At 42.7% G+C, this 27113-nt stretch overlaps 1 protein-coding gene across 18 annotated transcripts in view; it reads left to right on the top strand.

The window, feature by feature from the left end:
• Positions 1-27113, top strand: part of LOC102991401 (thyroid hormone receptor beta) — a 383492-nt gene that overhangs the window by 324412 nt on the left and 31967 nt on the right. Inside the window, exon 1 of one of the 18 annotated variants that reach the window (XM_024115203.3) lies at positions 14314-15453. The exons of the other annotated variants lie outside the window; for them this stretch is intronic. Coding sequence (XP_023970971.1) covers positions 15126-15453 — 328 coding nt within the window. The 5' untranslated portion in view covers positions 14314-15125. Of the gene's footprint in view, positions 1-14313; positions 15454-27113 lie in introns of those variants that run through there. 18 annotated transcript variants of the gene reach the window in all.

Genomic DNA, 27113 nt, shown 5'->3' with positions numbered 1-27113 from the left:
GGCTCAGCGGCCACGGCTCACGGGCCCAGCCGCTCCTCGGCACGTGGGATCTTCCCGGACCGGGGCACGAACCCGCGTCCCCTGCATCGGCAGGCGGACTCTCAACCACTGCGCCACCAGGGAAGCCCTGTGATTTTATCTTGATTTACACCAGAAATGTTTTTAGTGTGTTCTCTGTGCCTAGTACTGTACTGTGTGCTGAGAATAAGAAGTTTGATGAGACACCCTGCTTCCTGCATGGGATTTCCAAATAGAAATGTTGGAAGAGCTTTGAGTTTAGACCTGAAATGAGCAGCGACCCTGTTTATGACCAAAAGCAATGATGAAAATTCTATTGGCTGGCAGTTATCTTAGAGAAAAATAAAAAAGAATCTAACCTACATTGTTTTGGAAATAATAATTCCATTTTCTTCCCTGTTCACCTAACACTGGTGGTACTAGGGTGTCAGATACTGTCTTCTGCTTATTGATATGTTCTTTTAGTTGGGTTGCAAACTTCAGAGGAAAATCATGTCTTCCTCCTATGGTGTATCCTCCATTAAGTCTAGGAAAATAACATACACAGTGTGTTATATAAATAGTATTGATATATAAATGATGTGAACGTATTAATTTTCTATCTGTTGACAAAAATTTTAATTACCTCAAGCTATTTATTTATAATCTCACATCTATTTTGTCAAAGCTTTGTTGAGATATATTTTGTGTATCATAAAATTCCTCTGCTTTAAGTGTACAGTTCCATAATTGTTAGTCTATTTACAGAGTTGTGCAACCATGACCACAATCTTATTTTAGAACGTTCCCATCACCCTCAGAGAAACTTTGAGCTGATTTATAGCTACTCTTCATTCCCGGACCCAGCCCCTGGCAACCACTCACCTACCTTCTGTCCGTACTGATTTGCCTTTACTGGACACTGCACAAAAGTGGAATCATACAATAAGACTGACACCTTTCAGTTAACATACTGTTTTTGAGGTTCATCCATGTCGTTGCATGTATCAGTACTTTATCTGAACTTTTTACCTTTAATCATTCTTCATAATACTTTCAAGTATAAGTGAAGAACTGGAGCCTTTAATGAACAAAGAATACACCTTTTGAAATTGACATCAATCGTGGCAGCATCTAGATTTTGCATAAGTTGTTCTTCAAGATGAAAAAGCAAAGTAAATGCAAATGACTCAATCACTCATTCATTATTCCTATTATTAGGGAAATTTGTTATAAAATTAATCTCTGTTACTCTAGAATAAAGAAAGTATACTATAGCTGTTAAATGTCAAAACCATTCCACTCAAACAAGCATTCAACTTTTCAAACCAAGTCCATCAGTGTGAATTACAATGAAATAATCATCTTAACACATTAAATTAAGGGGAAATGAATCTACGCACCGTGGGTGATTAAATTAAAGCATACATAAAATAAGCGGCTATGTGATATTCATGCAAAGCATAAATGATATTCATAAAATGTTAAAGGACATTTTTTTCTTCTCAGGATAGAGGGAAACAAAACATATAAATATATGAAGTAGCATTAAATTAGGCACATCTTTGGAAAAACAGCTAAATCATCACAGTGATCTTAGAATTTGTGTTGAAACACATACTTAGTTGCCCAGAACTTTCAAAACATAAAATAATTCTCTACTTAGAAAAGCAGTGTAGGGAAGTGAGACAAGCAAGTTCTCGAATAGCAATTCAAGAGCTGAAATTTCAATACTAACATCTTCCCTTAGTAACTACATCATAGTGAAAAAACCATCTCCTCAGTTTTCCACTCTGTCAAATGAATGGAAATACCCCACCACCACCACCAATCTCGTTGTTTGGTTATGAAGACAACATGCAGTAGATGTTATCACCATTATTTGGCCAGGGCTCTAATTGAAGTTATACCAAAATGGAAATTTTATGGTATGTTTTCTAGATCTTGATGCCCAAGCTTCATCAGACTACAGTCAGGAAAGATTTGCTTTTGAATCCAATGCTCATTCATGAAAAAGAGCAGAGATTCCACTGTTGGCTTAGAAAAGAGAAGAATTCAATGCTGATAACCATGGCCTAAAATATATTTTAAAAGCCTTACTTTTTTTTTCAATCTCCAGCCTTAAGGGCGCCATTCTGTATTCACTTTTGTGTACATGCATTTATCGTTTGGTCTGGATGCCGATCTCCTTTTGAATATTATCTCATTCCTTCAAAGCACAAGGAGACTTTATGATTTGTCTTTCGTCTTAGGAAACAGCAGTCAGAATAAAACCCTTGATCTTCATGCTGGGAACTCTTAGATGCCAGACATTGTGCTGGAATGTCCCATCATTCATCATCACTCTTCCATCCATTGGAAATGCTGTGGAAGAGAGGCTTTGACATTGCACAAATGTCTGGGAATTTTGAGCACTAAAACGCATGACTCGAAAACTTACATGGAACAAATCTTGACTTCAGGCTAAAATCAGATGATACATCATTTTCCAATATGCGAGAGAGAATTTCATGAACTAAGCATCCATCAAGAAATATTTTGAGCATATAAATGCCCTTGTCTGACATGGTTAAGTTTCTAGGCCCCTAAAGGAGGACAATTAACAAGCTGTGAAGAATCACTGCCTGTCGGGTTATCATAGTCCTACAGTATGGACCCCAATGTAAACTACTGACAGCATAGAGGCAGGAAACAGGAGGCATATTGTATATCCACATACCATATTCCAATACGTCATCCTGTTTCCATGGAGAAAATACATCATAACTCACCATCTGCAGGATTATAATTTTTAGGTCACTCAGCCATTGTCCACTCCCATCCATTCGTTCATGTGTTAAGCAATTATTATATGCTTATTGTGAACCCCTAAATTAACTTAAGTATCCAGGAGGTAAGCATTATCCTTTTATCTGTAATTTATGCATTGAGTTTAAAAGAACAAAGGTAGAAACATAAATATCAATAATTATTTTGGCTTTAGCACATGGAAAGGAAATATTCTTAGTGCAGGCACAGTATTTTGGAAGTGAACATGGGGTTTGCAGCCCAAGAAACCTGCATTGAAATCACCCCTGATCAGCCCTGTGACCTTGGGCAAGTACCTAACCTCTCCAGGTCTCGGTTTCCTCATCTATAAAATAGGAACGATGATATGTACCTACAAAAGTGTCGTGAGGCTTAAATGATAGCACCTCTATGCAAGGCATTTCACAGGGCTTGGATCACTGTATGGAATGGAGATAAGGTAGGGGAAGGGCACAGGGTGTGACCAAGGCATCGGGAGAGGTGCTATTCAGCAAAACTAGAAATGCCAGAGTTCAGGTTGTCTGAGTGAAGGGCAAGAGAGAGGAATAAAAAACAGTCCAGGGCCATGTTATGAAGGACCTCTAAGGCTTTAAACTTTTTCCTGAAAAGTGAGTGTGATTTCAAGCCAGGATAAGGGTGGGAGAGGGAAGAGGGGACATGTTTTCGATTCTCCTGGACAGCCAATCCCCCTGGGACTGAACTAGAAGGTCAGAGTAACATTAAAGACATAGAAACCTGTTGGGTTCGCCGACTTTTCTCGTAAAGAGAAGTGGTGGGGAGTTTTCTGAAGACAGTGGCAGCCTGGACGTGTCCGACCTTTGTGATCAGTTGTTGGGGAGAAGCCAGAGAGAGACAAATAAGCGGCAAGGAAACGTATAAGCGGGCAGTTTCTACTAGAACAGATCTGGGTTTGAATCCCACCTCTTCAAATAACCAGCTGTGCCACTTTGGACAAATAAATAGGTTTTTTTAATCTATTAAAAAAAAAAAAAACGTGGATAGCCATGGCTGCCCTGAAGGACCATCATAAGGATTAAATAAGACTCTTAGAGAAGTTCAGTCCTGGTGCGTGGGGTACCGTGGAGGCATCTGGGGAGAGGGTAGGTGGCTGGACGCGCAGGACTGGGGGCCACAATGAAGCACCACCAGTGCACGGGGCAGTAGTCAGAGATGTGGACCTTGATGAGGTCACCTGGTGAGAACCGTGTGGTTAGAAGTTTCGGGATAAACCAAAGGGAAAGCCGATTTTAAAGGAAGGCACAGGAGCAATGTCTTGAAGAAGACTGGAAAGAATTGACCAGGGATGGAGGAGGCGTATGATGTAGAAGTTTCTGGAACACCGTCAGCAGATGTGGCCATGGGGATAAGTGAAAGCAGGTACGATACTATTGAGTCCAGATGAAACGGAGCAGGACGCTATGGCCCTCCTCCCCATGTCCTCAGCCCGCCTTTTGTCTGTGGAAACAATTCAGCCAAGGAATAAGTTTACTCAGACAAGTGAGAAAATGCAGAAACAAAGGAAGACAGTCAGAGGAGACCGAATAATAATAGTTTAGTCATTAAGCAAAGTCAAGGCCCTTTAGTACCTCCTCAAGGGCTATAGGTAATATTCTGAGCCCTATCCTGTGAGCTGTCTTGTAGACACTAAAACCCCCATCAGGTGGAAGATGTTAACGACATGATGACCAGGGTGTAGGCATGACATAAGCTGCCACAATTCCGAGAGCTGGCCTCAAGGAAATGGGAACCATCCGACCCTGGAACTAAAGACTACCTGTACTTAAAACAATCAAGATGACGCTGATCACACCACCCCATGACATATTTCAAGATGACCGTCAGAGGGTGGTGTTTCTGCATGTAGCCCCCTCCTTCCGTCGATAAAAGCTCTTGCCCCCTGTCAGTGGTGGGGAGGGGAGTTGGCCTTTGGACAGGAATCCGCGCACCTGCCCAGGTTGCTGGCCTCCAACATAAAGCAAACTTTCCTGTCCACGAAGCTTGCCTCTTTATTGGCTTTTGAGCGGCGAGCAGCCAGACCCCACTTCTGGTTACACAGCCTGCCCACTGTCAGTGGTGGGGAGGGGAGTTGGCCTTTGGACAGGAATCCGCGCACCTGCCCAGGTTGCTGGCCTCCAACATAAAGCAAACTTTCCTGTCCACGAAGCTTGCCTCTTTATTGGCTTTTGAGCGGCGAGCAGCCAGACCCCACTTCTGGTTACACAGAGAGCCGGAGATCTTGGAAGTCATGCTCCTTACAAGATTCCCGAGTGGCAATGACAAAGTGCGCTACGTGCTATTATGCTTGTAGTGATTGGTCACCAAAACCCAAAGGAGAGGCCGGGAAAGTGGAGCTAGGCTGGCCATACAGAGCACCCGATTTCTCCTGGGTTAATTAGGCCTAAAAGGTTTCAGATCAAGGACAAAGCCAATACACCTGCCAGGGCATCAGGAAACAGAAGCAGAAGAAAGGAGCTCTGAGAATCCAGGGCTCCAGGTGACAGCCAGTGAACCTGGGGAAGTTGGCAGAGAACAAGCTGATGGACCGCTGGAGCCTCCCTGGAGGGCAGTGGTTTTCAGACTTTAGCGTGGATCAGAATCCCCAGGAGGGCTTGTCTCCACACGCACTGCTGGCCTCACCCCCAGTGTTTGTGTTCGGTGGGTCTGGGGTGGAGCTGGAGAATTTGCATTTCTAAGAAGTTCCAGGAGATGGTAAATGCTGCTGCTTCAGGAACCGTATTTTAAGAACCACTGACCTAAGGATTTTGGAGTCTATTTTTTCTTCTTTGTGGAACTTCAAAGGACTGTTTTCTTTAACTCATTCATCCTTATAGATTGGCCTATTTCATCTAGTAAAAAGCTGCTGTAACTGGGCTGGTGGTGTCTTTGGCACAAATGTGTTGGGCAACTATTCCATCTGCATGAAACAAAACATACAACCACCAAACCTTAGACCTGGAAAGAGTGTCCAAGTCAAGAAAGCCACCAGGACTGCCTTAATGAGAGCCTCTATCTCCTTGGGAATCTCTCAGTTCAGTTAACGGGGATGTTTCCGTCAGCTTGCGCCCCAAGGGTGTCTGGTTCCCCCTTCGATGTTCTCATCCGAGCCGTCTCTTTTCCACTGCACCAGGTCAGAATCCATTCCCTTTGTGCTACGAAACCACGTTGCCACTTTTTCAAGCACATTTTTGTAAAAGCAAATTCTGCTTGGTGATGGAGTGTGCCCAAGAGCTCCCCCACTCCTTAGTATCCTTCAGTAGAGCCCTCCCAGGTTAGAACTATGGAAAAGTTTTGATTAATTATTAAAGGAGAAAAATTAGAAAGGAATTCAGAGCACAAGAAGTTTTAAAAGAGAAGGGCTTTGAGTTCTCTTCCTCAAAATGCCAAAGCAGACTCCATCCCAAAGCCCGAAGGCTTGTTGTGGCCCCTGAGGCTTTGCACTTCATGGGTCCGTCCAGCTTTGTCTGGCCAGTAGTTTTCTTCTTTGGTAAAAATGAAAGAAAAAGACACTCGCCCTTGGCAGTTTCCCAGGCTCCTCCTCTCTGTCTTTGGTCTGTAATCTGAGAAAAAACGCCATTCTTCCAGGTGGCACATCCTTACTAACAACGGTATCTCCTGCTTATCTTCAACAGACCCTACTTCAGTGTTTCTCAAAGTATATTTCAAGGAACACTTGTAACTAGCATTACACAATACACAGGGTTCTAGTATTGGGTGTGTTCAGGAAATGCTGAGTTATACAGAGTCATAACAAAGTTCAACCATTTTCTTTGGTGAATCTCCAAGAGAAGGATATACAATTTCCCAAACTCACTTGACCACAGAACCTCTTTGAACTGCTTTTTCTTCAAAGCATCTCTTGGAACTGATATTTTGGACCACTTTGGGAACACCATCTGAATGTTAATCCAGCAGCCAAGGTGTTCATTTAATAAGGATCACAAAAGTACAGTAACCAAGGAGAGAGTGATTCACGCCAATGAGCACATCTAGAACTGAGGAAGTAAAAAGTTCCAAAATGGTTAGTTTGACATGATCCTATCGACTCAAGGTTTTATATAATTGAGTAGAAGTTCTGAGGAGGGAGAGTCAATGCCTAGGCCTGGGTCAAATACCCCTAATTCCTTCCCTCCTTCCAAGGCAGTTCTTTTAAGCCTAAAGCACTAGAGTCAGTTGGGAAAATAAAGGCCCCAGCTGGCATAGGAGGCCAGATACACGCAAAGCAGGAGTGGGTTCTGGTCCCAATAACTACTGCCTATTGTGTGACAAAAGTCACTTTCTCCTTCTGGGACTTCGTTTCCTCAAAAGTTAAATAAAATACACATGGAATACAAAGCTCAGAAGTTCTAGTTGCAGTTTCCTAGGATCCTGTATAAGCCTCTGTATAAGCCTCCATCATTGCCCAGCTGTCTTGAGGAGGGGTAAGCACTTGAAGATAGAGTGGTCCCAAAGTGCCCAGAGCTTGCCCTGCTCTCATCTCTGGAGTTGAACTAATTTGGAATCTTTTTTAAAGAGGAACAAGTCAGGGAATTCCCTGGTGGTCCAGTGGTTAGGACTCAGTGCTTTCACTGCTGGGGCCTGTGTTCAATCCCTGGTTGGGGAACTAAGCTCCCACAAGCTGAGGGGTGGGGCCAAAACAAAATAAAATGAAAAATAAATAAATAAAAACATATAAAACTTTTTTTAATTAATAAAAAAATATATCTTATTTGTTTAAAAAAAAAAAAAAAAGAGGAACAAGTCAGAAGATTCCACACACCAAAAGACGAACAGAGCACACTCAGCAAGTTATTCTTTCCTTTCGTTTCCCCCCGCCAATATGTCCCCTAACATTTAGCTACGCTTTCAGCACTCAAATGGTGAGACCTAGACGTTCACCCCCTTATATCTACAAAGGGAACTTTCCTCAATCTGGGTGGCTCCTTCAGAGGGCAGGCGATGTTTCTACCCGTTTTACAACCTCTCTTGGAGCAGAGATGTTTGGCAGTGATGACACCCATTCCTAATTCCAAACCTCCATGAAGGTAGGTTTCATAAACAGGTCTGTCTCTAGTGGCAAAATATAACAGAGCAAACTGGCTCAACGCGAGACAGACAGATGTCTCACTGGAAATTTCCAAGCCTAAGAGAGTCCATTGATTGCAACATGTCAACTTGCATCTTGTTTGTTTTTAAATGCACAGAGCTTTGGGTGTGCTGAGAGTCCTCCACCTTTTTTCTGAGAGGTTGAACAACTGCTGTCACGTAGGTGATGAGTGGCAGGGGCCTTCTGCCTGTGATGGAGTCAAGAGGCCCCTGAAATGCAGAGAAAGTGACATGGAAGCTAAATCCTGAAGGCCGAGAAGGGCCCTGCCCTGGAGAGAGCAGAACAGGGAGGCATTTCAGACAGAGAAGAGCACGTGCAGTGAGTGCCCCTGAGTCATGCAAGAGCAGGGCTGTTCAAGGAGCGGCAGGCACGTTTGGGCTGAAGTCAAGTGTATGAGAGGAAGCCGGGGCAAGGAAGGGGTTGATGGCAGGTGGAGAAGGGACACCTTCTGGTGAAGAGTTTGAATTTTACTCTAAATGCAGTGAAAAACCACTGAGGATTTTTAAGCAGGGAAGCAACATGATCGGGTGTGCTGTTTTTCAAACACAACTGGTTGCTGTATCAAGAAACAATTACCATGGGGCAAGTCCCATTAGGAGGCCGTCTGGGGAGTCCAGTGAAGAGGTGGTGACAGCTTGGTCTAGGGCGACGGCAGTTGGGACAGGGAAGTGGTTGGATTAAAAATATATTTTGGAGGAAGAACCGAAGAGCTTGCTAACGGATTGGCTGTAGGTAGGAAGGGAAAGTGAGGGTCCAGGAGGCCTCCAAGGTTTTTGGCTAAAGCCTCCAGGTGGTGGTGGTCCTGAGACGGGAGAACCGCAGGAGGAACTGGTGTTCGAAAGCATGGAGTTGGAGATGTCCACTTGTTGCAAAGATGAGTGTCAGTGGACAGCAGGACATGATTCAGGACATATGATTTTAGAGAAGACATTTGGGCTAGAGATACACGTTGGGACTGTCTTCCGCATTTAACTATTATTCAAAAACAACGAGAAAACAGACTCACAGACATAGAAAACAAACCTACGGTTACCAAAGGGTGGGGAGGGATAAATCAGGAGTTTGGGGTTAACATATAACACACTACTGTATATAAAATACATAATCAACAAGAATCTACAGTATAGCACAGGGAACTACATTCAATATTTTGTAATAACCTATAAGGGAAAAGAAACTGGAAAAGGATACATGTGCATGTATAACTAAATCACTTTGTTGTACACCTGCAACTAACACAGCATTGTCAATCAACTATACTTCAATAAAATTTTTAAAATAAATAAATTTTAAAAAAATAAACTTATGAGGGCTTCCCTGGTGGCGCAGTGGTTGCGCGTCCGCCTGCCGATGCAGGGGAACCGGGTTCGCGCCCCGGTCTGGGAGGATCCCACATGCCGCAGAGCGGCTGGGTCCGTGAACCATGGCCGCTGAGCCTGCGCGTCCGGAGCCTGTGCTCCGCAACGGGAGAGGCCGCAGCAGAGAGAGGCCCGCATACCACAAAAAATAAAAAAATAAATAAATAAAAAATAAATAAACTTATGAGACAGGATGAGATCACTTAGAGCAGAGACGGCAAACTTTCTCTGTAAAGTGCCACATACTAAATATTTTCAGCAGGCCACATGGTCTCGGTCACAAGGACTCCACTCTGCCATTGTAGCACGTAGTAGATTTAGAACCAGACAAGATGTAAACAAATGAGCATGGCTGGGTTCCAATAAAACTTTATTTACAAAACAGATACAGGGCCATACTTGTACAAGCCTGCAGACCAAAGCTTACTGACTCCTGACCTAGTGAAAATGTAGACTGAGAAGAGAATATATTCCAAGACAGAGCTAAATATACTATGTATACATAATTACATCACTTACTACACCAGTCACTGTTCTAAGTGCTTTACTTATATTTAACTCACTTAATCTTTACAGTAACCAATGAGGTGGGCACTGTTATTTCTGTCTTACAAATGAAAAAGCTATGAGCTAAATAAAAAATTGATTTCTCCTTCTTGAGGAAAAAACAAAAACCAAAACCCAGAGGTTAGCAGTTTAGGCTAGTGTGACAATCCTGTGGACCTCAGCAACCTAACCTCCTTCCAGCTCATTCTTCTGCCAGCTCTAGAGTATGACCCTCATCCTCGTGGACCAAAATGGTGGCTGGGGCTCCAGCCATCCCATATACATTGCAGGCAGCAGGAAGAAGTAACAAAGGAAAAGAAGCAAAAGGCATGCACCAGTTGTCACTTTAAATTGTCTTTTTAAGTTCCCTGGAATCTGCCTTACGATATTTCTTCTATTACATCTCATTGGCCAGAAGATAGTGACACAGACACCCCCAGGTGCAAGGGAGACCGAGAAACAAGGGCCATGTGCCTGAATAACATTTAGAGGTTCTATTACTAAAGCAGAGAAAGAACAATCACTAGAGTAGACGCTAGAAGTCTCTCGTATCTCTACCTCCACTGCTGAAGTCCTACGTACTCTCCAAATGCCAGCTCACAGGTCACCCTTCTGCAAAGCCATCCCCAGCTCCCAAGGCAGAATCTTCCTGTGTTCCCATGTCATGGGCATCATGCTTCCTTGGATTAAGTTCGTCCTGGTGGGTCTCCTTGACCCATTTCCTCTAATTGAACAGATGACTCAAGGGCAGTGAGGCCAGATTGACATATGGAAGGTAAACTTTGAAAAACAAAAGGAAATAGACAGTGAAGCTGCAACGGAAGAAAAAGGAGTGTCTCAGGATGCCCTGGTATCTGGTGAGGGGCTGGGCTTGGACGCCCAGATGAACAGTAGTTCTCCAAGTTCACTGCCTGTGAAATAACCAGGGGAACTTGAAAAAGTCCTCACATTCAGGTTCCACCCCCATATCGATAAAATCAGAATTTCTGAGGGCCACCCCTAGGCACTGGTGTTTTTAAAGTTTGTGGGTGATTCCAATGTGCAGCCTTATTTGAGAATCAACACAGTTGAAAATAGAAGAAAAGAGAGAAACAATTCTCCTCCTTCAGAGACTTTGAGGGTTTGTTGTTTATCTACCAGTTTCCCCAGCAAGATCGTTAGTCTTATCTTTTTAGGTTATTTCCTTCCCACCAAGGACAAAGGTGTATTTAGATAACAAACTATTATTGATTGAAGCACTTCTTTCTTTTTTTATAATTTATTTTATTTTATTTATTTCTATTTTTGGCTGCATTGGGTCTTCGTTGCTGCACGCGGGCTTTCTCTAGTTGCAGCGAGCTGGGGGCTACTCTTTGTTATGGTGTGCAGGCTTCTTATTGTGGTGGCTTCTCTTGTTGCGGAGCACAGGCTCTAGGCGCGTGGGCTTCAGTAGTTGTGGCCCATGGGCTCAGTAGTTGTGGCTCACAGGCTCTAGAACTCAGGCTCAGTAGTTGTGGCGCACAGGCTTAGTTACTCTGCGGCATGTGGGATCTACCCGGACCAGGGCTCGAACCCATGTCCCCTGCCTTGGCAGGCAGATTCTTAACCACTGCCCCACCAGGGAAGTCCAATTGAAGCACTTCTAATGAGAACTGTGAAAGCCCTCCTGAGTTTATTTCAGTTAGTTTGATGCTGCTCGAACCCATGTGCCCTGCCTTGGCAGGCAGATTCTTAACCACTGCCCCACCAGGGAAGTCCAATTGAAGCACTTCTAATGAGAACTGTGAAAGCCCTCCTGAGTTTATTTCAGTTAGTTTGATGCTCTGTGGGTCAAATAACTCATTAGCTTCTCTCTCAGTAACTAAATTAGGGTCATCAGCCAGAGATATAAGAAAGCAGTCTTACTGAAACTCACCTCATTTGTGACATATGATGTGTTTAAATTGCTTTAGTGGTTTCACAAAGAAGCAGGCCAGATCGTTCATGAGTAGCAGCCCTGGGATTGCCTCCGTCAGGGTGTGAGGGGCCGTATTTCAACTTGAACTTCATTTCCAGCTAACAGTCATCAGAGTCTTACACGTTTACTCTTAAGAGTAACCCCACTTGGTACAAGAAGAGTGCATATCAGAAAGTTTGGTTCTGTTTTTTCCAAAAGATAAAAGTGAGTGAGGAAGTGGGTTCTCTTAAACGTGTTTTGAAACTTTTTTCCTATTCAAAGATTTCTGGGAGAATTCAGGATTGTTTTAATTCAATCAAAATGCTCTTGACTCTCAGGGGTCTTCCAAATGTTTAGTGAAAATTGAGAGAGAAAAAAAGAGTTTTGCAGGAGTTGTTCTCTTTCTTCGCTGCAGTATGTAGATCCAGTTCTGGGTCAGAAGAAAGCTCTGATTTTTCAAGCAATTTCGGAAAATTGTTTTGAAGTGTTCCTTTGTAATGAAATTTGAGATTCTCGCTTGAGTTGGTACTGTTACTGGTGGAAAGCAAAAAATGGCTTGGATTTGTGCCTTCAGTGAAATAGAAAAGGAGCCAGGAAATTCACTGGGCAAAACTGCAAAATTGGATGGATTTGACATGCAGCATCTAACCAGAAAAAGAGGCCTTGGAACATATGTGTTTGCCAGGAAAGAAAACTGCTCTATTGAAAGGTTAATTTTCAGATTAGTTTTGGGAAATTTGAGATAAATAAATGAGATCAGACAAAAAACATAAGGCCTGGATCCTTTTTCCTGGGGTTTTCAGAAAATAGTCATTGCTTCCAGTGAAATGTTTTGACATATTCAGTAGGGAGAAAATGTTAATTGTAATGTTATGTGTATGTGTTCTTAAAAACACTTGCGAATAAATCTTTTATTTGTTTTAAGAGTAACCAGAGAGTAAAAACACTGTTAAAATGTTAGCTGTGTTCTTCATTCCTTATGGTAACTTTTATGCCTTCTAGGATGTTGCAATTCATTTTCAGCGTTCAAATGTCCCAATTTGGAGACCATTCCTTTCCTTGTTTTATAGTTCAGCTGCAGTTTTTCGAGGAGTCTTATGACTAAACATCCACCCAGGGGTCTGCCTGGGTTTAGTCCCTCATCTTGTCTCATCTGTTGCTTGTTCTCTAATTCTTAACCTTCTTCCCTTGAATCCATGGCTCCTTTATAAAATCATCAGCACTTACAGACTCACAACAATGGTCCACTTGACTCTGTGTGTTGAAAACACCTGCTATTAAGCTGCTTGGTGGCAGGGACCGTGATTGACTTTCTGAATCGCCACCTCTACTCCCACCACCTCCCTGCTTTGTACTGAACAGATGCCCTATAGATGTTTGTTGAATGGCTGTAATACTCTCCTTTCTCCAGTCCTGTGTGCCTGCCCAAAATTGTATGTTGCAATTGACTGGAGCTTTGTGTCCAAAGCGGAGGTACCACTCTTGAATATTACAACATCACATTGTCTGTGGTCCCTTAGGAAGGAAATACCAAGAGGTATTTCACAGGAACCCAAATGTACATGTTACCTCCCTAGGCCAACCCTGCCAACTAAGTCTCCAGAAGAAAGAGAAAGAACCTCCAGCTTCAAAGAAAGCAGCTTCCGGGACTTCCCTGGTGGTCCAGCGGTTACTCCGCGCTCCCAATTCAGGGGGCCCAGGTTCGATCCATGCACAGGGAACTAGATCCCGCGTGCTACAACTAAGACCTGGCACAGTCAAATAAATAAATATATATATATATATTTTTAATTCCTTAATTTAAAAAAAAAGAAAGAAAGAAAAGAAAGCAGTGCCCACCCTTCCTGAATCATGATCTAGAACACACATGCTCACCACCATCCACATGGAGAAAACACCACTGGTCATAATCTTAGCAAGCTTTTAAGCTCTAATTTGGTATTTGTTCACGCCTTATATGGTGATTCTCCTAGAAAATGCTTTTCCCTTTTGGATCACTATCTTTAAATGTCAAGTGCGTGAATACCACTTAAATCACAATTAAGCTTGAAGATCATCTCAAAAGCAGAATTGAATGGGAATAAAATGATAGTTGTACGATCTGAAAAAGGATGGATATATGTATATGTACAACTGGATCACTTAGCTGTACGCCTGAAACTAACACAACATTGTGAATCAACTATACTCCAATATAAAATAAAAATTAAATTAAAAAAAGAGAGAAAGAGGTAGCATACTATAAAAAAAAAATGATAGTTGCACACAGCTTCCACAGATGACTGTTAAGAATGCTGTTACATTCTTAACTAACACAACATTGTAAATCAACTATACTCCAATATAAAATAAAAATTAAATTTAAAAAAAAGAGAAAGAGGTAGCATACTATAAAAAAAAAAATGATAGTTGCACACAGTTTCCACAGACGACTGTTAAGAACGCTCTTACCCAGAATCAGAACAGGGACACTGCGCTCACAGAGGGGTGCTCTGCATTTAGGGTGTCGGTACACACTCCCCCCTCATGCACTTACAAACACAACCAAGACAGAATGAGCAAAGTGAAGTTAACTGGAGGTTTCATGTCGATTAGGCTAATGATGTAGAAAATCACCAGGAGCCAGGAGCAGAAGAGAACTTACAAGCACCAGCAATATCTTCAGACGTGCCCTCCGTGGCGTGTTTTCAAAACTCGTGGCCCCTGTGTGTCATTAGGAAGATGGTTGGATCCTGCTTGAAAAGCCCGTCGGTAACATTCGACAACAGATGTAACCTCTAACGTTTGTGTGACTAGATTAATGTTCTGGAGTCAGTCATCAGGCTCGTTACTACTGGATTTTCTCTGGTCCATGCTAATAAACTAGATTATTGATTTTCGGATTTTCTGTGTATCCAAGGATAGTCTCTACAATGTCTTTATAATGTTTCATGCTTCAGTTGTCAACCAAAATGACATAACAATGAGTAATCATTTTCTAATCACGTTGAAATAGGTTCCAAAACAGTGTATAAAATGGATCTAACCAGCCTTGGAGCCACAGAAACATCGTTGCTGTCACTCCTCTGGCTGGGTGGAGGTCATCCCTACCTGCCTGCTATCTTCCCCAGGAATTAGCTGAATTCACAGCTTAAGACCTTTGATAGTCAGAAATCTGCTTTCCAATATGTTTGAATGGCAGGACAGCTCCAAAGACACCTCCACCTAAATAGGATTTTAGCACATCAGGTGCTATTGCAAAGTACAGCCGGCTGGGTTGCCGCGTGGTGGGTGGTGTTTATTCATCTTCTCTTCTCCTTTCATGTGTATGGATGGACGATGCTCGCCGTATATGCCCAGCTCTCGGGGTGTATGGGCTGGGGATCGCATGCATAGAGTGCATGTATATGTAAAGTAGAAACGGAACCTGGGCAACAAAATGAACTTCTGTGTGCAAGAACTCTATGAAGTACACCCAGCTGCCGGCAGCAACTGCTACATGCAGGCCACTGATTATTACGCATATTTCAAAGACAGTCCAGGTTACAGTGGTTGCAACGCTCAGGCTGTGCCCAGTAACAACATATATATGGAACAGGCCTGGGCAGTGAATCAGCCTTATACCTGTAGTTACCCTGGAAACATGCTGAAAAGCAAGGACTCTGACTTGGACATGGCCCTGAATCAATACAGCCAACCTGAATATTTCACCGAAGAAAAGCCTACTTTTTCTCAACTGCAGTCGCCATCGTACTCTCAGAAAAAAGGTAGGGACCATCTTACTTCCATTTGATCCAAGTTTCCATGTTTGTCTCTGGGGTGTTTGAAAGGGACACTTTGCATCTGCTTCGTCAAATCTTCGACTTCGAACGCTGAATGTTTGAAATTAAAAATAGCAGGAAAGAGAGGTTGCTAAGTGATCGAAAGCGGTCCTTGAACGACAGAGAATTCCAAGCACTTTTTCCTTCCTATATGAAAGCTGGATGGAGTTGGTTTTTGAGGCTGTGTGTATGTTACCGCTGAAGCGTGGGTGCGCACGCGCGTGTGGATATATACTGCCCGTAGGGAATACTGTCAGCTTCTTTGCTAAAGAAAATACGTAAAGGCTTCCCCTTGGTGGACAGGGACACACTGTGGCATTTGAAGTGGGATCATTCTCCTCGGCTGAGGTTCAGATTTAAAAACTCATTTGACTTTTTCTTGGCACTTCATAGTAAAAGTTTATTTTAGGTAACTAGTAAAATATTTCTGTGATTTTTTTGACAGTACTATAATGTTGATATGTTGGGATTTGTAAATGTTCTTTTTAATATATTTACTTATCCATGTAAACTGTAAGGAATCTACTTGTAATCATAACAAGCTGTAAGAATATAAAACTCAGAAAGAAACTGATACACTTTATCGTGCCATTGTGTCCCTAAAGTTGGACATGTCTGCAATCATGTCAAATGAACTCTGTACGAAACAAAGTGATAGAGCCTTCAAAATATCCAATATTCAAACAAGTGCAACATCCACTTCTTTTAATAGACACTGTGGCTTTCCAATGCTGTTTAATTTTCTATCGGTAGAATCTGTCTTGTATTACCAAAAACTAAAATAAAAGAGGCAAACTGGCAGTACTCAAGGAACTTAATAGCAACTGCCAGATAGAAATGCTTTTGAAAATAGCTTAAATTCTAGTGCAGATATCCCAGAAACTCATTTTTTCTGTGAACAATCCACTGGATATTGCAGAGGAAACCACATGTACAGGTTTCCATAATTTGCAAGAATATAATGCCCTCTGATCTTCAAAGATGAATTTCTCTATGAAATTATCTTAAAACATAATGTGGTTTATTTGATTGTGACTCCTATAAAAATTATCATTTGCTTTTCTTAATGCGACTCCACAATTAAAAGTAGCCTGTTTTGAAAACTATTAAACAAAATTTTAAAAAACAAAAACTAAAACCCCTTTTAGTTTTTACCATACGCTGTATTTATATTTTCTGTGCTATTCCGTAACTTCCAGATATGAAATATGAAGGGAATTAGAGCATAAAACATATTCAGAGTCGTTCATCTGATTTTCATTTAGCTTCACCTCCTCTTGAAAGGCATCAGAAGTTCTCATTTATTATAAGGGACACCCTAATGCGAATGTTTGAGGTAGATTGTGTGCTTTCTGTTTCATTTAATATTATACTTAAAAGTAATTTGTCTTTGAAAAGCAGTTAACACTGCCTCATTAGACATGCCTGGATATGCCTTTCCTCATGTTGTAGGATCTCAAGAAAATATTGGTCTGTCTCTGTATTGGGGCATTCCACTATTCTTAAAAGTTCTTGCAAAACTTTACAGGCTTTTACTCTTTCTTCTTTTGTCTTTTCACTGTATTTTCTTCCACCTGTGCTGGAGAATATTTGCTTATAAAACGCTAAACCAGCGATTCTTTACTAATCAACTTGACTCATGAACCAGAGGCTAAGACACATTGTATGCATATATTGATGTAATTTCTTAAAGCCATATGCCATTGAAAGGCCACTGCCACCTGCCAAACTCACTCAATCAGAGCAGGCAAATATTCTTAAATGCGCCATTATTTACTGTTACAAGTCTTTAAGTAAATCCCAGTAAAACTAAACCCAGCTGTCAACTGTCTCTTAGGACAAAAGGTCGGACCCAACGCGTTTATCCATATTGATCCATTATTGATTTTTGCTGTTGTTGGAGAACATCAGTAGTATCTCCTTAAGGCAAAATTAAGACAATAAACAGGTGTTCACTGCGGCAGGCCTCATTATTCCAATTGGATTTTTATCTATTTTCATGAAATTCATAATTGCTTCGTCTGTGCTGTCACTGTCACAACTCTAGACACTCTTCAATAATGCAGCTGTCTTAACTTTTTCATTATTTTTTTAAGGATGGCTTATTCTCTAGCCTTTAGTTGGAGTTTTCTAGTATGTAGAGAATGATCATCACCTTGTTTAAAAAAAAGTGTGTATAAGTACACATAGATAAGTAAAGGAAGGCTACAGAACCCAGTGACAAGACTGGTTATCTCAGTAACAGTCTTCAGAATGATTTAGTTCTCTTTGTGTTGTTTTTCTATGGTTTTACATTTATAGCCAAGAGGAGAAAAAGTTATCAGGCTCCTGAAGCTCTGAGAACCTGAATTAAGGAAGAGTCAGAATGCAGTTCATTGAATCCAACTTAGAATAAAACTTTAAGAAGCGGGGGCAGTATAATTTTCACATTGAGAGGGGCTGAAATGCAGACTGTAATGTCTGTCAAATTTTCCTATAGTATACGAGAAAAGACATTTTTAATTTTTAAAAGTTAGGGACAAATAAAAAGAACTCGACCAATCACTAAGAAGATACGAGCTCCTTAGTTTTTAATCTTTCAAGTAACCTAGCCATGGTTTGTTATGTTAAAATCAGCCAACACAGCCAGTTCTGCCCCACACTTTCTTCCTGGCCCCAGCTAGGGAGGAAGGGGAGAGTAAGTTTAGAAATCAGACAGAGGGAAAGGGAATTGGCAGCCAGGGTGCTGTGACTTCTCCTTCGTGGCAGAGGTTTCAGCAGAGGTATAAGTCGATATCTTTTTTTTTTTTTTTTTTTTTTGGCGGTGGGTGCTGGCTGTTTCCACCAGAAATTCCAGTTACATTCCAAAGTCCCAAAAGAGCTTGAGTCTGGCCGCTCTGCAGGCAGCTTGGCCAATTCACCTCTGGGTCTGTTTTCAACAGAATCCTTCCTTGGAGTGTCTGTCCTGTGCAACCCTCCTCCACAGGATCCTTTGCTCAACATTCTCCGTACCATCTTTACAGGAATGGCATGTCCAAAAATGTAGCTAGTGTGTTTGTATCCAAGTTAGTTATCATGTCCAAGAGGGTAAGAACTTCCTGGTTTTGAGCCAGGATCAAGGAGATGGCGCGTGTTTGTCCTGTTCCGTTTGGGGTTTTGACTGCACATGTGCTTGTTTTACAGCTGCATTCTTACTAGTGCAGAAAGAAATATTCATACCTGAAGCAGAAACTCCACATAGAGCTGTCCTTTCTGTATCTGTTTTCATTGCCCCTCTGCCTGCTGTCAGGAATCGAAGTCTTTTTTCATGTTCTGCAGCTCTGTTGACTGTATGTGAATAATTGTGTAGACATGAGAAATGGATTAAAAATAAGAGTTAAGCCCCAAAGAACTACGATCTCTAATTAGAATTTCCTTAGCCTCTTTTAAAGTTAAAGAAGGATTGCTATACATTAGATTTGGGGATAGGGTGGTTCCATGGGCTGCCCCGAAAAAAATGTTACAGGAGAAACAAGTACCCTTAAACCCTAGAATCACACTCAGTCCAGTGAGAGGCAGGCAGAAAAGGAGACCAAAAAAGGGAAGATTCATGAGTCCCATTGCCATGAGCTTGAATATGAAATGATGGCACACTATCTCAACTTCTCTTTCTCAACGCTTCCTTCTCGCCTTCTCCCTCCCTTTGTCTCTTTCCCCTACTATTTCCCCTTTACCTCTCTCTCTCTCTCAGTCTTCCTCTTTCTTCCCCAGTCTCTCCTACCCCTACTCTTCCTCTCTAGTTGAATTTGTTTAATTTAAACACATATATGATCAGTCTGCCCAATGAACCAAGTGTTGTAGGCATCATGTCTTTACAATGTAATACTTAAGAGGTTAATGCAACTGCAGACTTTTCTGCAATGCTTATGTAAGTGTAAGGATGCTGATGTAAACGTAGGATTTCAAATTGGGCATTGCCACCCATATACTATGAAGAGTCAACACCACTCCAGAAAATAATAGAACCATTTTTTAAAAATACAAAACACATTTGTTGCATGAAAGTGCCTCTCAGCACCCAGAAATGCAAGCAAAGGAAGGAACAATCGTCGTTTCCAAACCAAGTCCAAGTGCAGACAAAGCATGAGCTGACTCTTCTTTCTTCTCTTTCCTGAGAATCAGGTACCTGTCTTGTCAAGGCATGTCCTTCAGAGATTTCATTGTATGCCCATCCTCAGGCATCCACTGCTACTCCTCGAGATGAAAGCTAACAGCAAGAATCCAAGGTCTTATGAGAAACTGAAGTCAGGTGCCGGCAGTCTTGGGAAGGAATGTTGGAGCTGTTTATTTCCTGCATATGGGGTTCACGTCCACCACCTCACATCCCTCCACAAAATCGTTTCCACAAACTCAAAGCTTTTTTCTCAGCTCCCAGCATTCAGGTGCATTCAGCCTGAGGTCCAGTTGCTTCCTGCTCTACCATCTGCTCTGGGCCAGCTTTTAGGACCCCCTTCCTTGTCCTCATACCACCCAGTGCTCGCTTAGGCTCTGCATTCTCCCTTTTCCACACCCTCATGACCATGGCGCTTCCGTGCGCTGTCCTTGGTACCAGGCTCATCTCAGTGCCCTCTCTACCAGCTGCTTTAGAGAATTTCCTCCGTTGTCCAGGAGACTCCCAGAGTGGTTGGTCACTCCACCCACCCCCGTTCCTTGTCTACAGAAACTGCCCACCATGCCATCCTGTCCTCTTCTCTGCGTGTCCCCCCTCTTCTCCCCCAGAGCCTCTGCTTCTGGTCACTCAGTGGCAGTTCCTCCCTGCCCTCTCCACCCACCCTCAAACGTTCAGACCCTTTCCATGACCTGTTGGATCAAACACGAACTCCACCACCTCTTCCCTGCCCCAGAGAGTTCCGTCTGGATTCTGGTTTTGTGCTAACTCCCATACACTCTGTTCCAGAAATCTCAGCCAGTCTCCTCTCTCAGCCATCCGGCCCCCCATCCCTGAACCAATGATACTTTTTTCCCAGCCACACCCCAGTGTGCACCCTGCCCTTCTCAGCCTGCATCACTTCAGGTCACTGATTCAGCTCACAGCTCATCAGCCTTTTCTATTTATCCAGCACCCTATTCTCTCCAAAAGCCCTGCTCCTGACCAGCCCTGACTTCAAAGACAAGTATCCCTTGCGTAATATAATAGTGCTGAATCATTTGTGTAAATCACCTCTTTTTGAGGAAAATAAAATATATACAATGTGTATTAAACCAGAGTTTCTCCATCTTGGCACGAATGACTTTTGAGGCCAGATATTCTCTGTCGTGGGGCTGAACTGCGCCTTGTAGAATGTTCAGCGGCATCCCTGGCCCCCTCACCCAGTTGTGACAACCAACAGTGTCTCGAGATATTTCCAAGTGTCCCCTTGGGGGGCAAAATCACCCTCAGTTGAGAACCACTGCATTAAAAGCACTTAATATTTAGAGAACATCTGAAATAAAGGATCTTTTGTAAAGGTTCTTTGTGTCATGTGAAAAATCCCTCCTTGGCTTTCAAATTTAAGAGTTTAGATCTTTGTACATTGAATCGTTTCAAAATGAAGTACACTTGAACATACATATACATATGTACCTGAAACATTGCTACTTACATATATGTGTTAGAGATCGTTCCCATGGTCTGGATCGGGTGCTTTTCATCTTATAGGCTCATTTACGTCAACTCTGTCTAGATCGTAAGCACACGAAGGCGGTAACCTCCTGTACTTCCCACTCTGTGAAGTGCACATTTACGCAGCCGCAGGGATGCCTTCAGGACCCCAGTGCAGCTTAGAACAACAATGACGTCATCCTGATGACAAACCCATTTGCTCCTTCCCTTCCTGACATCATGCTGAAGAGCTGGTAGCCCACATTTTTAGATCTAGAGCCTTGAGTCTCATTCTGAATGGATATTCAGATTTTAGAAAGGCACCCATTTTTCTCAAACATGCAGGGCATGAAATAACTGTGGATGCTTCTGTGTAAGCCTGATGCCATAAATTGACTCTCAAAGCAAAATCAGAGGCAGCCACGGTGCCCGTTTCTGATGACCCTGTCTGCTCTCCTCCTTTCCCCATTCTTTTTTTTTTTTTTTTTTTTTGGCTGCGTTGGGTCTTTGTTGCTGCACTCAGGCTTTCTCTAGTTGTGGTGTGCGGGCTTCTCATTGCGGTGGCTTCTCTTGTTGCAGAGCACGGGCTCTAGGCGCATAGGCTTCAGTAGTTGTGGCACGTGTGCTCAGTAGTTGTGGCGCACAGGCTTAGTTGCTCTGCGGCATGTGGGATCTTCCCAGACCAGGGCTCGAACCCGTGTCCCCTGTGTTGGCAGGCAGATTCTTAACCACTGAGCCACCAGGGAAGTCCCTCCCCATTCTTGTAATACACTTTACCTTTCTAACCCTAAACAGGTTAGAAAACAGGAACTGATTGGGAAGTCCCTGGTGGTCCAGTGGTTAGTACTCGGTGCTTCCACCACCATAGCCCAGGTTCAATTCTTGGTCAGGGAACTAAGATCCCACAAGCTGGGGCTTCCCTGGTGGCTAAGTGGTTGGGAGTCCGCCTGCCAATGCAGGGGACACGGGTTCGAGCCCTGGTCTGGGAAGATCCCACATGCCGCGGAGCAACTAAGCCCGTGCACTGCAACTACTGAGCCTGCGCTCTAGAGTCGAGAGCCACAACTACTGAGGCCCGCGTGCCTACAGCCCGTGCTCCTCAGCGGGAGAGGCCACTGCAATGAGAAGCCCGCACACCACAAGGACGAGTGGCCCCCGCTCGCCGCAACTGGAGAAAAGCCCGCGCACAGCAACAAAGACCCAACACAGCCAAAAATAAAATAAATTTATAAAAAAAAATAAAGTTGATTAGCTGCCTTCAACTGGGGATGTGGGGAGCAGGTTAGAGGGTCGTGTCTAATAGGTACAAAATTTCTTTTTGAGATAATGAAAATATTCTAAAATTAGACTACGGTGATGGTTACAGTGGCCCCCGCTCGCCGCAACTGGAGAAAAGCCCGCGCACAGCAACAAAGACCCAACACAGCCAAAAAAATTAAAATACATTAAATAAAATAAGTTTAAAAAAAAAGATCCCACAAGCCAAGCGGCACAGCCAAAAATAAAAATAATAAATAATAAATAAATAAAACAGGAAATGATCTCATCAGTACCAGAGTTCCAAAACTCCAATGACTCTAAGCACCAGAGAGCTGACATTAATAACAGAGAGGCACAGTTGTTCCATAAGGACTACTTAATTTAAATTTTTCAACCATCACACACATTGTTTATATGTCAGAGGATAAGATTTTTCACTTCCATAAAGACATACATCATTTCATTTTTCTTGAATTACTTTTGTCTTCCCACTTTTGACACAGATAAAAAATTCTGTGAAATATTTCTTATCAAAAGACGATACAAGAATAAACATAAATGGCAACTGACATTTGGCCTCAGAGTTGGGGCACCTTAGGGAAGGGCGCTGACTGCAGAGAACTAGGAAGTCTCTCTCATTATTAGAAGGTGGGCTGCCCTTCTCTGTTCAATTGATGGTTGCCCTGAGAGAATTTGGGCTCAGTATTCCCAGATCTTCTCATTTTTCACACGAAGCAAGGAATCTGGATTTTATGTGAAATCCTGGTTTTAAAAATTGGCTGAGATTTTTAAACACTCTGAAAGCCAAACACTGCAGACGGCCAGTGTGTGTATCCTTTTGATTAAGATTTTGACTGGCTAGTTATACCAGTCTTTTCCCCATCTTAGTGATTTGCATCTTCAAGTGGTTTTAGCTCTAACTGTGGATTGAAAGGTTTTGTCAGCTCCTGAGGTTGGAGTCTATGGGGACAGGGAGAAGAAGGTTAGTTAGGGACTTCTTGTGTGTGTAAAACTGTATTATACCCAAGGTTAGCCCTAAAAATGAAATATTTTAGTTTCAGGAATTCTTGAGTCAGAAGAAATAATGTAAAACTTGCTTTGCCCCACTTTTCTGCCCTAAGACTTCCAAGATGAAGGAAATCCAGAGTCCTTTGTCATCCTGTCCTCTCCCCTTTTCTGGATTAACAACTCGGGCCTGGTCCTCCTGCTTCTCTTTCCCTCCTCTGCCCACACCCCGCAGAGCTCCAGAGTTTGAAGACTTGGAACTCGGGTATCTTCACCCCTCAGCCAGCCAGAGGGCAAGGTATGGAGCAAAGATGCTCAGTGATGCCATGCGGGGAGAGCGGAGAGACGGTGCTGTTCTGAAGAAAGATTTCATGAATGGGAGCCTCTGGGTAGCTCTGCTGGGAATTTGCAGACAGCAATGGAAGAACACCTTTAAATTTAACACTGCTTCAAGTTTGAACTCCATTTCTTACACACTGGGCCATAGATGGCTGTTAAGTAAATGGATGGATAGATGGATGGGTGGATGGATGGATGGACAGATGGACACATCTATGGACAGACAAATGGATGGATGGATATCGTGTTTATCAGAGGGTTAAATATTAATGTGATGCAAAACGTTATCTAGTACCAAGAATTAAATGTAAAAAGAGTCAGGGTTAGTATCTTAGGAAAAAGCTAAGCAATGAACTCTTCAAGATTTTTTAACTATATAAAGAAATGACATCAGGAAGAAGGTGCCAGTGGGAAAAAAAGCTTAAATCAGAAGGGCCTGAGCTGTGGGATGATTTTAAGACGTTCCATTAAAATTGGAAAAAAGGGGAGACGCAAGAGGGAAGAGATATGGGAGCATATGTATATGTATAACTGATTCACTTTGTTATAAAGCAGAAACTAACACACCATGGTAAAGCAATTATAGTCCAATAAAGATGTTTAAAAAAATTGGAAAAAAGACTAAACTTGCTAATGGTTTAGCTTCCTTCAGGGTGTGAAAATATATTCTCATCCGATAGCCTGACCCAAACCACTCAGGGTTCTTAGCACTAACTTCACCATGAATCAGTACTTTTCTGAACTGCCCAAAGGATTCCCCACCACCAATAAAAACCACTGCTCCCTTTAGATGCCAGGACTGGTTGTGCTAGGCAAGTGGTCTGACACAGAAGGAAAGATTAGCCAGGTTGGAAATGGTCTCTGAGCTCACCTCCTCTCCACTTCTGCTGGATTGACCTGCCTAGGCAGCTCCTTCTCCTTTACACCTGCCACCAAGATCTGCCTTATGTTCTGTTCCTAAGGACTGTGTGTCTGCCAGCGTGACAAGGGAGGGCCCAGTGTTTCTTCTCCTAGGACCTGAGATGCTGTTATAATTCACTCAAAAGAGTTAAACTAGCCAGCCTTCTGATTTTACCCATTCATGGGAAACCAGGTGAATTGCATTCAGTTCAAACCAAGGAGCCAAGCTTGCGCCCTGTTGCATGATTTCTAGCGCAAATGCACCCAACTTGCCTTCCACATACCAAGTCCCTCTGAGGATCAAATTTTTAAAAATTACTGTTACCAATGACACGGGTAAACCTTGAAAACATTGTGCTAAGTGAAAAGCCAGTCACAAAAGAATACATGTTGTACCATTCCATTTGTATGAGATGTCGAGAATAGGCAAATCTGTAGAAACAGAAAATAGATTAGTGGCTGCTTAGGGCAGAGCAGGTGGAGGAGATGGGAGGGATAGGGAGTGACTTCTGAAGGTACAAGGTTTCTTAGGGGGATGATGAAAATGTTCTAAAATTGATTGTGGTGATGATTTCACAACTCTGTGAATATATTAAAAGCTATTGAATTGTATGGTATGTGAATTAGGTCTTGATAAAGCTCCTAGCAAAAAAGGTAAAAAAGATAATGTTAGTAATTTTTTATCATGTCAACCTATTTTACATGCAGGGTAATACTTAGCAATTAATCAGACATTTCCAAGTGTCCACTAAAAACATCTCCAAGTCCTTTGTTGAACAAACAGATGGAGTTTGCTTTCATAATAATAGGCTTGATAAAGTGACAGCATGGTTTATTAGTCTAAGAAATAACGCATCTGAGAATGTAAAAGCTGGGCAAAATATATCATCCTTGCACTATCACAAATAGTCATGGGCCTTACCTGTTTTCGGGCGTGATTAACCACGCTTCTTTAATAGTCACCTGGGACAGCTCGCAGATGCAATTCTCAGGTGAGCAGCCAGGCCTCCAGGATGTGCTTCTCATATTTGTTTCCAGGCAGAACACAATACTGACATTCCATGAGTGTGCGCTCCTGGCAGCATATATTTTCCTTGGCTGGGCGTATTGGCCGGCATGTGACTCATTTGGGGAGCATGAAAAAGCAAAAGGATGGAGACCCTGAGACAGAAGAGCAAGCAGTGGTTAAGTTCTCTAGGAGAACCATGTGGTGTTGTCAAGTACATTCTGTAACCTTAAGAGAATCCCCACCTACCTATTCACTATGTGTGGGATTTTACTCGCTGGTGGCAGTTATTTAATGATGGATAATGGACTTAGGTATAATGATTGATGTATCATTGCTTGTGGTGACTGTTCTGGGTAAATAAGATGCTTCTGAATTAATATTTTAGAGAAAAGAAAGAGATGGGTGGGGTGCACTGGTGAGATCACGTAAGCAACTGCTACCAACTTAAGTAGATGTTTCTGTAGATGTTTTGATGATTTAACTAAAGACATAGTTAATCACCTATTCATTCATCCACCAAGAAAATAATGTAGGAGAAATAAGAGAACAAAGCAAACCACCCTTCAGACTAGCAGTCAGAAAACAGAAGGAGGGACTTCCCTGGTGGCTCAGTGGTTAAGAATCCGCCTGCCAACGCAGGAGACATGGGTTCGAGCCCTGGTCCGGGAAGATCCCACATGCCGTGGAGCAACTAAGCCTGTGTGCCACAACTACTGAGCCTGAGCTCTAGAGCCCACGAGCCACAGCTACTGAGCCCCTGTGCCACAACTACTGAAGCCACTGCAATGAGAAGCCCGCTCACTGCAACAGGGTAGCCCTACCAGCCGCAACTAGAGAAAGCCCACGTGCAGCAATGAAGACCCAATGCAGACAAAAACAAATAATAAATAAATAAATTTATATTAAAAAATAGAAAACAGAAGGAGCCCATTCCACTCATAGAATTAATTATCACTGGATTCCAGGGTCCACAGGAACTTTAAAGGCCAAACAGTTCAACCATCTACATAAATTGCTGAGCTACAGAGAAGAGAAAACTTCAGTGTCCTACTGCCAACACCAAAGAGTAAAGCAGGCTGGTAGTGGTGAGGTAGGGGGAGAGATGGCAAGGGTCCTGCTTCTTCCTAACTCTAGTGGATATTCTCCGGCCCTCCCAAGGCATGTCCCTCAAGCAACACAGTGTCCAACTGCAGTACAGTTTGTTCCCAAACATGAGATTAGAAGGAAAAGACCTGCAGTTTCTCTCCCTTCTCTCTGCCATCTGCACCTGATACCAAGAACTCAAAGGTCTTTGCTCAACTGTACATAACCTCTAGTTGTAAGAGATCAAGATGTAGCTTTCCTATGCAGATGGTGAACAGGCAAGTGAAAAGATGCTCAACATCACTAATCATCGGGGAAATGCAGATCAAAACCACAAGAAGATATCACCTCACACCTGTCAGAATGCCCATGATGAAAAAGAACACAGATAACAAATGTTGGTGAGGATGT

This window comes from Physeter macrocephalus, chromosome 1 (assembly GCF_002837175.3).
Source record: "Physeter macrocephalus isolate SW-GA chromosome 1, ASM283717v5, whole genome shotgun sequence".
In the NCBI taxonomy this organism is placed as follows: domain Eukaryota; kingdom Metazoa; phylum Chordata; class Mammalia; order Artiodactyla; family Physeteridae; genus Physeter; species Physeter macrocephalus.
Note: the sequence above shows the minus strand (reverse complement) of the source record. Positions and strands in the feature narration are given on the sequence as shown.